Genomic DNA, 12,777 nt, shown 5'->3' on the forward strand with positions numbered 1-12,777 from the left:
GGAAGAAATTGCTATTTTATCATAAACATTAGTGAGGACCAATTATATGAAGATAGGTTAAAAAGTGAACTGGTCCTTTAAGTACTGTACTTAATTACAATTTTGAGGCATTTTTACTTTACTTGAGTATTTCCGATTTTCAGCACTTTGACATCTACAGGGCAAATGTTGTACTTTTACTCCACCACAATTGTTTGAAAACTTTAGTTACTAGTTACTTGCTTTGCAGATTTTGATTAATATAAAAAACATACATTAACCACTTCAGCCCTTGCAAATAGCCGATCTACAAGCTCCCAATGCTTGTGGGCTTGTAGATCTATTTTCAAAAGTACATTTTGATGCCAACACTGTTGTACATTTACTCAAGTAGACTACATTTTGAATTACTTTAATTATCTTTCTACATTGCACTATTGATACTTAAAGTAAAACATTTGAGTACTTTTCCCACCACTGGCCGGCCTTGTATCGTCAGGGCTTGTCGCTCACCATAAATAGCCGCTCGTAGATCGGCCTATTTCCCGCCGTGCGTTGATGTATACACAACAGGCTTAACCCCGGAGTACTAAGATAATACAAGGAGGTCTAGTTTAATGCAAAGGAATCTGGTATATTCCGTCCGTTACGTAAAGGGATGAGATTATCGATACAGATTAATGAGCACCAATGGCGTTTCAGGGTGTGCTGGTGGTAAACAAATCCTTTTTTTCCCTCATCCTTCTCCAATCGACACAATAAAAATAGACCCCACAATGACTTGCAGTGTAGTTGTTAGATTTTAGTCTTTATTGTACTATTTAGACTTGTTTTGTTTTTTTTGACAATTTGCTAGCGAACATGTGAAAACTTTGACCAACAAAAAAAATCAAAAAACATTGTATTTAATTTTAATTACAGCAGATCATCAGACTGCGATGACAGTGAGAAGATGTCTTTAGAAAAAAAAAAGAACGAGGGAAAAACAGGGTAAAGAAATGGGACTTTAATATTTTACGGTATATATTGTTCATGTGCACAATATAACAGTCTAAAAACATTGAACACACAGAGTGGAGAACACTGGTCAGTGGGGAGGGGGAGGGGAGTAGGCAGTCCATAGGGCACTGGTTCATAGCATATATATCTACTGGAGGGAAGGGGGGGTAACTAACAAACGTAAATGTGGTCGATAGAAAACTAACAGTCTTTTTTTTTTTCATCATCCTCTTTACTTTAAATCCATCATAGGTAGACACAGAGAGCGGCGTTAAGTAGAGTAACGTTTGACATAAAATAGAGGGGGAGGGGTGGGTTGGGGTGGGGGGTGGAATGTCTCGTTTTCTCAGGGGTTCTCATTTCCCCCCCGCAGTTTTTTTTTCCTTCTCTTCTTTTTTTGACTTTTTTTTTTCATCATTTCTTTAGACAATATAAAATCTCACAAAGACAAGCAAAACAGAAATAAAAATAAAAACATGGATGTACATGTATGCAAGAACGAGGGGAGGTATGGGGGGGGGGGGGGGGGAGGGGCAGGGCGGATGCCTGGAATGTTGTCGGCAGACGGGTGACGAACCCGCCGTAGACAGAACGATAAAAGATGACTGACTTATTGCTTTTTGGGTATCTATTATTCACTTAATCATCTTTTTCTCTTTTTTGTTCTTTTTCTTCTGTCGTCTATGTGGATTGCATCGCTCTCTCACCGTGGTCAATCGTGGTGTTAGCACGTGATTACTCCGTATATTTGGGAGGAGGGATGGAGGGGAAGGAGGTGAAGGAGGAGGAGGAGGAGGAGGGGGAGGGGTGGTGGAGGAGGAGGAGGAGCTAGGGGGGGTGGAGCCAAGAGCTCCTTGCTCAGCGAATCCAGGGCCGTGCTAATCCTCTTTGTGTGGGCTCACACGTTTCCCGCCTTTTTGTCTGGTGGACAGTAACAGAAGAGAAAAAAAAGAAAAAGAAAAAATATATTAACAAAATGTGTCCTTGGGGGGAAAAAAGGGTATTAAGAATCAGAAATGATAATATTGATAAGAATAAAACATTCATATATAACAGGGGGTTATAGTGTGTGTGCAATGTGTGATTAGTGGGTTTTAGTAGCAGGAGACATGTGCCTATCATTTGAATGATCTATTGCTACATTAGTGTGTGCAGTATTAGTGTTTTTATGGACACATATATATAAAGCCAACAACACAACACGTCTATACTGTATAAAAGCATGATCAATTACAAATCCTTATGATAAATGGAAGATCGTCATCACATAACGAACAACAATTAGTCATCACGAGGCTCAGAAACAGCTAAAAAGTCTATTTACATGTCTATTCTACCCAACTTCTACCTGTCTTTCACATCTCCCTTGTCTTGTTTTTCCAATTCCTTCCCTTGTATATCTCTGCCTTTTATTTTTTAAACGATGCAATACTGCCTCATCAAAGTTGGTGTTATGACATTAGATATTGTCAATTACTTGCATGAGAAGGAGAGAGGTGGTGGAGTTAGCTGTTTTAGCAGACAGTTTGATGGTCCAATGGAGTTAATAGGTTTTGTCCAATGCGTTTTTTACTACTTTCCATTGATTCAATATTTTCAAAACAACACACGACGTAAAGGCTGTTCAATAGCACTGATTTATGATGTCACATGAACATGACGTCACACCGCGGTGATAAACAACTCACCGCTCACCCCAACACATCTCTGTTTCTACTATTAACCACCAAAAAGGTCATGGTGAGTAGCTTAGAATGTGTGGGCCTATAATCTGTCCATCTACCTATCTGTTTGTCTACCGTAGTATCGCCCCCAGAAAGAGGGATGGCGAGGGGGATAGAGAGAGATGGAGAGGCTGCTTAATCTGGCTTTTTAAAAAGGCTCTATGTGACAGTTTGATATGGCCACTAATCCGCTGATGGCCTCAACTCTATTGATGTTTGTTAAACCAGCTTTTCTCTTCTGAGGACACAGCTAACTATCTGTGCTACAGCTACAGTAGTTATAGTTGATAGCTTACCATTAATGCACACAAGCCAAATGCCAAAGCAATTATAGTCACTAGCTTACTTACTTCCGATAGTGTGGTAGAGCTAAGTAGCCACATGGAGAGCCAATTAGGCGACACATGCTATTGCTAGTTATAGGTTGCAAAATGGGTTGCATAATGGATTTCAACAACCTTCACACTAAACTAAACGCTAGGTCATACCAGATTTGCAGTAAATAGGAAATCTAGGATCTCACAATGTGTAATCTGTGATATTGATCTTATAGTGTGCAACACTGTTGTTAGTGTCGTATGACGGAGCATAAATTAAGCATTTAGAACATTTTGGACAAACATCGTAGCGGTTTGAATTACCCCAACACACGTTTTGCGTTTATCAGAGGAATTCAGAGGAATAAAATGGCATATCTGATATGCCAATGGGGTTTTCTATCCCTCATACAATATAATATTCTTCTAATACAAGCCATGTTCATCGCGTCCTCAGAGAGAGAGGCCAGAGAAAAGGTGTCTGTTCATCACCACTGAAACATTTCAGAGCAAACCTCTGTGGAGCACTTTTAAATGAACGATGGATGCTGGGAACGGCAGACAATGGAATCTCAAGAACTTTTACCACTAAACACTCCAACGGAGCTGTTCAGTGGCCAACAGTGGAAGACTGTGTTGCTCTGGAAAGCTCCCAGGCAGGCGTGACGCTATCGCTCTGAAGCAGCCGGGCAGTGCTCGAAAACAGCATGCATGGTCAGCTAACCTTTCCCCGGGTGAATGCAGATTAAACATCTGACAGTAAAATGTTCATTATCTCAGAACCCCTGCTCCGTCGTCATTTAGAACCAAGACACACGAGGCCACAGGCGAAAAGAAAATACAGAAATTTGCATGGAAAATTAAGTTAATGTAGAATATCTTATCAGTCCGGGTCCCATTGGAGTGCATTAGACATTTTATGGGACAGGAGAACTTGGCGCGTGGACTACATTTTGGCTTCAACAGTGACAGGCCGTGCCAGAGAGCAATTAAATTGGTTTTTCACTTAACATTTTTATCTTTCCATTTGCATCTCTCCAAAGTTCAACCACCCACCCACATTAGCCCTTTTGGGAATCTGTTGTCACTGTATCGTCGTTGAATGTTTCGGTGTCGGGTGCTTACTGTATGTTGGAGCTAAAAGTGACTAGGCGCTAGGCTACTACGCATTATATACAAGTTATACAAAGGATCATTTCAGTGATCATACGGCAGTGGTGGAAAGTACATTTACTGAACGCATTTGATGATATACTCGTCCTATCAAATAAACCCGCTTGATGCCATTTGAAAATAGCCCATCTACAGGCTCACAGTGTATCAATATATTGCAGTATTGATACTTTTACTCAAGTACAATTGAGGTTAGAACAGGCCAGCTCCATATATGGACGCTGGGCAGTTCTGGACAACCGTGGGTCCGACCGACTCGACACCGGGCACCCCCTGCTGTAGTGTGGAACGCGTGTGTCGAATTTGAAGACGGTGGGGCTGACGGTTCTCGAGTTATGTGGATTACACACACACAGAGACAGACAGACAGACAGACAGAGACTTGGTGCATTTATAGATAGATAGATGTGGAAAAAGGACTGCTAATATTTTTTGTTAGCATGAGCCAAAAATTGAGCGTCTATTTTGTATAGGCATTGGTAGATTGATGTCTCTCTGTCTCTCTATCCTCCCGACCCCCCATCTCTATCTCTCTCTCTATCTCTCTCTCTGCATCTGTGGCTATACAGTTGAACACACCCACCCATACGTATGCACGCACACACACATTCACACACACGCGTGCACAAACACTCCTTGGAAGAATTGTCTTACAGGGATTTAAGGGTTAGGGTTCAATCAATCGATACTGTGTTAAAATGATCACGCTATTGCTATGAATCATCCTTTATCATAACTAGATGCCCTTTCCAGCATATCATCTCTAGGGTCTGTGTAATTCTGTTGCTGTGACTACACATTTAGCACCAGGGATTGCATGGGCGTAATACGTGTTAATGTGTAATTTTACACACTCAGCCTGTGTGTCTGTGGATATGCATATGGGTTAGCAGCTTTACAAATTGTGTGTGTGTGTGCGTGCGTGCGCGCGCGCGTGTGTTTGCGTGCATGCGTACGTGTGTGTGTGTGTGTGTGTGTGTGTGCGTGGGTATGCGCACGTGTTTTCAGTATCTAACGTCAAGATCTCGATGCTCGCTACCAGAACACCCATTCATACTAGTATTGATGTCCGCCACACACAGCTCCCTCTCTATTTGGTCAGCGGCAGCTGACATCACGTCCTGAACAATGGCCACTGCGGCCTCTCTCAGGTCTGCCTTCCTCCTCTCCTCCTCTTCCCTCTCTCCCTGATCTCTTAACTCTGCATCACCGACACCATCGCAACATCCTCCATTTTGTGGAGACCTCCCATCCTCCTCCTCCTCCCCCTGCGCAATCCTCTCTCTATGTGCGTCTAGCGCTGACTCTGTTAAGCTAGCAGACACGCGTGCGTCTTGACAGTTATTTTTAGTGGTGTTACTGCTATTGGCTGTGATTAGTCTTGTGTTAGTGTCTCCGTCTTTGTTGACGATGTTGTTTTGTGGCTGACCAGTGTCCGTCGGTTCAGCGCCGTCGGCTAACTCACCGCTGTTCACAGCGTTGATGATCTTAGCGTTCGCCTCCTCTTTCCCTCCTCCTGCCTCCTTGCCTCCCTTCTTCGAGGGGCTGCTCTTCTTCTTCTCCTTCTTCTTCTTCTCGCTCTTCTTCTCCCCCTCCTTCTCCCCCTCCTTCTCGTCCTCCTTCTCCTCCTCCTGGTGATTGTGTGTGTCGGCGGCGTTCTCCTCTGCCGTGCCGTTGGAGCAGCCATTCTCGCCGTTGGTCACCGGGGCGGCGTCGGCGGGTGGCGGGGCTTTTTGTGACGGCGCTTTCTCTGCTTCTTTCGCCACCTTGGCTGGCGACTCTTTGGCGACGGGCGCCTCTTGGCTTGGTGCCTCCTTGTTTTCCGCCTCCTTGTTTTCCGCCTCCTTGTTTTCCGCCACCTCGTCTGCGGTGGCGGCAGGTGCCTCACCGTCGTCTTCTCCCTCTGCTTCGCCCTCGCCCTCCTCATCCTCCTTGGCTCCCTCGCCCATGTCAACGCTGGTGGACTTGCCCTTACGTAGGATGAAGTTCTTCAGGGAGACCGCTCGGTTAAAGTGGGAGCGCTTGGCCTTGGCTGTTTTACCCTCCTTGCCGTCCTCTGTCGCCACCTCTTCACCTGGAGGGGAAGAACAGTTTTTTCTAAACTTAAAATGTGTCATAGATTACTGGAATCAAACTTTAAAATGAAAAATAAATGTAATTGTGATTGTTCCAGAGAGATCTGGGCAGCTTAACAGCTCATCGCCTCATATAAGAATTGTGTTTGAAAAATAAACATGTCATCCCGGCCGTTTCCCTCATATGGATATGAAGAATCAACTGACTGAGAGAAAACGCTAATGTTACTGCTGCTGAATTAGTTACATTTTCGCTATCATATGAGTGACGATTGGCGACAAACGATACGATACAGAGACACCTTCCTGACAATAACGCAGAGACAGCTTGTTTATTTTTGGACCACAATGCTTATATGAAACGATTTTAAGTTGACCCTATGTTATTTTCCATAGAGAAATTACTTCCGTAAACCAGGGGATGAGCGAGTGACGTCAGGACTTCAGCGCTCTATTCAATATATTATTATGTATGCACTTTTAAGTTACATCTTTATTAGGGGTGCACAGTTATGAAATTATGACCGATATCCGATCTCGGATTATTTGCAGGGTCATGTCTGCCGATACCGATTCTGACCGATTCCAATATTATACAGAGGAGCACAATGGAAACAAGCCAAGGCCCACTAGGGGCTTGGCCTAAAGACACATTACTATTGCGTCATCAATATCAGTGAAAATCTGCATTATTTTGAGACTGATTCGATACCGATTTGTACGGCCGATTCCGATATGATGTTGATTATATCATGCATCTCGAATCTTTATTATTATTGTAAATATTCAATTTGTTATGGGACCTTCCTTTCTGAAATAAAAGACCCCAGATATCCAACATGTAGTGATAAAGAGCTAAGCCCCGTCACTGGGCAAAACTTGACATGAGGATTTATTATCAATTAAAATCGGTAAGTTATCTCTCCTTTTAAACAGTAGCATAATTAGTTCTAATTTAAAATATCATTTCATAAGAGCAAATATAGGCCCATTTTTCTATTCATACAAATGAATACAAATGTAATCACACTGCAACAATACGCTAATACACTAAGTAATCTCACCTGAAGTGGCGGTAGCTGCGTTGGTGTCCTCCTCACCACTGGGGGCACACTCTGTGTTGGCCCGCTTAGATTTGGGGATGACACGTTTCTTGAAGTTGGTCCAGATCTCGTTGGCGTGTTGCGTCACTGTGCCGCCTCCTCCTCCGGCTGCCCCTTTCTCCTCCTCTCCTCCCTCAGATTTCTCCTCCTTCTCGTCACCCTCCGTCTTGGCCTCCTCCTCGGCGTCCCCGTCCTCCTTGGCCTCCTCGGCAGTCTCCTCTGTCTTAGGGTTGTCCGAGGCTTCCTTCTCGCCGCTCTTGGTCTTGCCGCTGATCCCCACCATGGAGGTGTCTCTCTTCAGGCCCTGGAAGTAGGTTAATCCACCCAATCCATTTAATACATTACCTTTTTTCTGTAATAATTGTTCATTCATAATCAATCCTTATTCGAGGCATGTCATTATTGGCTAAAAGTCTAAAAGAAAGTTCCAAAAATGCTGTAAAAGAAAATTGTGGGCCCGGGCCGACCTAGCGGTCCAGGCACCTAGGCTGTTAATCCTATAGCCTGACAGTGTGTCGCGGGTTCGATAAAGGCAGAAAAAGCCCCCAAAAATATCTTTAAAAAATAAATGCAAATAAAAATAAATGTGAAAACAATCTATAAGCTAATGATGCATCGCCATGCAAGACACTGTGTACAGTAAATTTGCTATTTTAACTATTTATTGTGCGCCAAAAGTACAAGTTTAACCTTCTCGATAAGTCGATACATCAAAACCGATAATAATAATATTGCTATATCAATAATAATTGCTGAGATAATAATAAAGTATTGGATTCGTGGCTGACCTGGAAGGTCCAGGAGCGCTTCAGTTTCCACCTCTTCTGGCCTCCAGAAGAGTCCTTGGAGTCCAGCGTGGACGAGTCTCCCCCGCCGCCGCCCCCCTCGCCGCCCTCCGCGCCACCCTCCGCCCCCTCTTCTCCCGCGGCCGCGCCTCCGCCACTCCTCCTGTGCGTCTTCTGGGCCATGAGCTTCTTGAAGGAGTGCCAGCGCCTCATGTGCTTGGTGGAGGCCTTGCTCTCGCCTCCCTCTGCGCCTGCCTCTGCGCCTCCCTCTGCGCCTGCCTCGCCACCTCCTCCCGCCGTGTCCTCCAGGGTGGAGTCGGCCGTGGCGTTGAGGGCTTCAGGGTCCTCCAGCCGGTCCAGGGACTTGGAGCGGGCCTTCACCTATACCATTTACAATTACAATTTTGATATTTAAGCAAGATGCTCCTATCCAGAGCATGGGAATAAGCAGAGTAAACATGAACACCACACACATCACATCAATAGAGTGCCGAGAGAACAGTGTAGTGAGTGCCTCAAAGAAAGGTACCAGGTATCCAATGAACATATCCCACTGAGCATCTTTCAGGCTATTAGACGTCTAAAAAATGTCTAATAGCCGACTATTGCTCAGTGGAATAGCATCTGTTTAAGTAACAGCACATAAGTCATTGTTTTGACCAGGGTATGTCTGCTGCCACAGGTCAATCGCTAGAATCAATCAAAAGAAAAGGTGGAAAGAAGAGGTGCAGAGAGTGAAGTGTTCAACGTGAACCATCAGGGTTCCTTTTGGGGGGAGGGGTCCTAAATGGACCACTATGCTAGGGGGGTTAGGGGACCACTATGCTAGGGGGGTTAGGGGACCACTATGCTAGGGGGGTTAGGGGACCACTATGCTAGGGGGGTTAGGGGACCACTATGCTAGGGGGGTTAGGCGGAGTCTGAAGAGGTGTGTCCTCACCTTCGCTCCCTCCTTGGAGCGGTGCGAGAAGATGCGCGCCACAGGTTTCCTGAGCAAATCCCTCACGGTGGATTTGCTCTCCTGTTTGGCCTTCTCTCCCTCCTTCTTCTCCTCCTTCTCTCCGTTCTCCCCGGCGGCCTCTATGGCTCCTTCCTCTCCGCCCTCTGCCACCGCTCCCTCAGCCGCTCCCTCAGCCCCCTCTTTCTCCCCGTCCTTCTCGCCGTTCTCCTCTGTGCCGTGCTCCTTCTTCTTCCTGGCCGCCATCACCTTGCCCAGGCCGCTCTTGTTGAGGAAGGAGTCGAGGAAGGAGGTCTTTTCTGAGCCGTGGGCGCCCGCCGCCTCCGCCTCCACGCCCGCCGCTGCCTCTCCACTTCCTCCTCCCTCTCCTCCTCCCCCCTCGGCGCCGCTGGCGGCCCCCGTGTCGTTGCTCGCCGCCGCTTTGTCGTTGCTCACTGTCTCTTTGTTGACGACGGCTTTGCCGTCTTTACTGATGACCTCGCTGTTGACAGTCTCTGACTTGGCGTTGGCGGGTTGCTCTGCCTCTTTCGCCTTGGTCTCCGCCGCCGGTTTGTTGTCCTCCTGCACCGCGGGGGGCGCCACCGCGGTGGCTTCCGTCGCCGCCATCTTGCGAATGGTTGAAAAAAGTTAAAGAGTTTAAAATAAAAATTATTCCTTCCTTTCCCAGGCCTTCTCGCCTCCTCTCACTCTCTCTGCCTCTCTCGTTCTCTCTCTCGCCGGTGTGGTGTTCCCTCCCACTGTACGTGTGCTCCCTCAGGTCATGGAGAGCAGCGTGGACAATGGTGGAGAGGAGGAGAGAAACACAGCATCCTACTTCTTCCTCTTATACCTCCTAGAGAGAGAGAGAGAGAGATGGACAGATGGGAGAGGAGAGAATGAGAATATGAAGAGTGGGAGTCAATGGAGATAGAAAGAGGAGATGAGGGTGAATGTGAGATGAGCGTAGATGGTAAGAGAAGGATGGGGTGGAGAGAGAGAGAGAGAGAGAGAGAGAGAGAGAGGCACAGATGGTTAATAGTGTGAATCGACAACGTAGACACTCCATTAGTTTGGTTTGTAATGTGTGCTCCATGAAGAATGGACCTCTGTGGGGAAAAGACACTTTCACACATCCCAACACACCCTCTCAGTGAATACATCCTGTGTACAAAATTGTGCTTACATTTCCAAATCACAATCACTCCCGCATTGGCTTCCATCACAGTTAATTACTGTAATTATTCTCTTCTTTTTCAGTAAGCAACAACGCCACGAGTGCACAAATGAAATGCAATTATTCGTATTCACCTTGAACCATTGACAACTAGGCACTTGCACATTCACATGGATTCTGATTTGTATTTATTTTTTTGTCATTGTCCATATTGTCACAGTAGCAATCCTGTAACATTACGAGGTCACTGCAGTGACTCTTCAGACAAACAAATGCACTTTGAAAATGGCAGGCAAAAGCTAATCGGTCACAGGCTGAGGCGTTTTTTGTTGCTTTCTCATTAGAGTCATTATTGGAAAAACAATAATGTCAGTATGATGTCCAACAATGTAAAGCAGTGGTTCTGGATCAGGGCCCACAAAAATCTTGAAAGCGTTCGTGGCCCACCCATCTGAGTTCTGGCTTGGATTAATGGAACTAACGTAGTATACTTTAATGTTCTTATTTATTATTAGAAAATATATAAATATATATTTTCTTTTTCTAACAATAAATAAGAAGAACTTCCAGTTCTCGACCCAGACCGAGTTAATGGTCTTCAAAATAAGATACCCGGATGAAAAGAGGAAGGGACACAGACTGAAACAATTCTGGCAGTCAATGAGGTAAAATCTTCTCCTTCTTTTTTTGCCAATTATTTGGGGGCCCACTTGCAATATCCTCATGGCCCACAGGTTGAGAACCACTGATGTAAAACCTCCAGGTGTGATGAGTATGAAGCCATAAAAGGTATGGTCTGCAAACACTGACGGATTCTAGCGGCGTCCGCTTACAGCAACACTGAGCAGAGCCACACACATCACTACTGTACTGTGTGTTTATGAATGTGAAACCATGAGTCACCTTCGTAAGCACCGGGAGCAAAACCATTAAACTGTTACATCCTGACTCTGAGGATTTTACAGTGTATTTTAGGAGGAAACCAGACACTACAGGCACAGGGCCATGGACATGAACGCATGCTCCACACGAGCACACACACACGCGCGCGCGTGTCCTCGTGCGCACACACACACACACACACACACACACACACAGACACACACACACTATATAAAAGCGATGAGAGTGAAAGAGACACCAAGTATACACACTGACACAGATAGGAACTTGGAACGAGAGAGAGAGCGACAATCACGCAAGGGTGTGTGTGTGTGTGTGTGTGTGTGTGTGTGTGTGTGTGTGTGTGTGTGTGTGTGTGTGTAAGAGAGGGATGCTTTAACATACATCACATGCTCCAGATAATCTGGCTGTTTTGCCTCCACTGAGTGACTGCCGTATTGTGTCGCTGACTGCTGGCCACGCAAATTTGTGCCTGGTTGACTGCGTGGCTGACCGGCTGATTTAGAGCCGTGTTGTTGCCTAATTTGTTGGCCGACTGACTGCCTTTCTGATGGTAAACTGCTTGCCTGACAGGTTAAGGCTGGGTGACTTGACTTATTGTCACACTGCTGAATGCTGACTGACCAGCTAGTTGCCTGTCTGACTGCACACAACATGTACACACTTGCTGAAGATAATGTTCTAAATATCATGTATACCTGCTTTCACATTTATATAGAGCAGTGGTTCCCAGACTTTTTAGCTTGTGACCCAAAAGAGAAATTGATGTTTGCCCAGGACCCAAACTGATGAAAATAGCAGATCTACATGCACACAACGCGTCGCTTCACACCAGGTTGTGAGCTTGTAGATCGGCTATTTTCACAACATTTGTTTTCTAATTTATGGAATTTCTGAGATTTTCCTCATGCAATAGAAATAACGGTGATGGGTCACACTCACCAAGAACTGCTTTAGTTGTTATTCTTGCATAGTGAATAATAGACAAACATTTCAGCTATCCAGCCTTCATCAGTGCTGGATAGCCAAATCCAAACCGTTATTTCTATTGCATGATTTGAACGGATAACGCACCATGAGTCAGAGCGCGGTGGTCACAAAGACAAGTGAGATTTTCCTCATGAAATTACTGACAAAAAGCATTGAATTTTGTTTTAATGCATGTTTTTTTCCCCCTTTTTGAAAATGTTTTGAAATAATAATAGTTAAAAACAAAATGTAGAAAACAAAAAAATAAAGGGACCCATCAAAATGTGTCTGACACACAATTGGGTCCCGAGTCACGGCCCAGTGTTTCTGGGCCGAGCCCGTGACTAGAGGTTCAGGCCGCTACACGGCCCGAACACCAACATCACATCGCTGAACCGACCAACATGTCACATGAGTCATAGTGTCGGGGGCTTTGTCATGTCTATATATGGGCGTATCAGATTTGTTTATGGTTATGTCTGAGTCATAGTGAGTCATAGCCAGCCCTCCCATTAGCCAATTTTAATACAACAACATTGGTGTACTGTATTTATCTTTATTTGTTCTATTTAACCTGTTTTCTATATCTCTCTCTTGTCCTGGAATACTACAAAACGATGGAGCGTGTATGAAAAGAAA

At 45.2% G+C, this 12,777-nt stretch overlaps 1 protein-coding gene across 1 annotated transcript in view; it reads right to left on the reverse strand.

Moving 5' to 3' along the window:
- Nucleotides 1–766: 766 nt before the first annotated feature.
- LOC306931936 (uncharacterized protein) overlaps nt 767–12,777 on the reverse strand; it is a 37,205-nt gene continuing 25,194 nt past the window's right edge. Inside the window, exons 2-6 of the mRNA XM_079513618.1 lie at nt 9,096–9,945; nt 8,159–8,536; nt 7,332–7,674; nt 5,658–6,266; nt 767–1,899 (exon numbers count right to left, since the gene is read on the reverse strand). Coding sequence (XP_079369744.1) covers nt 1,877–1,899; nt 5,658–6,266; nt 7,332–7,674; nt 8,159–8,536; nt 9,096–9,719 — 1,977 coding nt within the window. The 5' untranslated portion in view covers nt 9,720–9,945 and the 3' untranslated portion in view covers nt 767–1,876. The remainder of the gene's footprint in view (nt 1,900–5,657; nt 6,267–7,331; nt 7,675–8,158; nt 8,537–9,095; nt 9,946–12,777) is intronic.

The sequence above is a fragment of the Electrona antarctica genome (assembly GCF_951216825.1).
Source record: "Electrona antarctica genome assembly, chromosome: 11".
Lineage (NCBI taxonomy): Eukaryota > Metazoa > Chordata > Actinopteri > Myctophiformes > Myctophidae > Electrona > Electrona antarctica.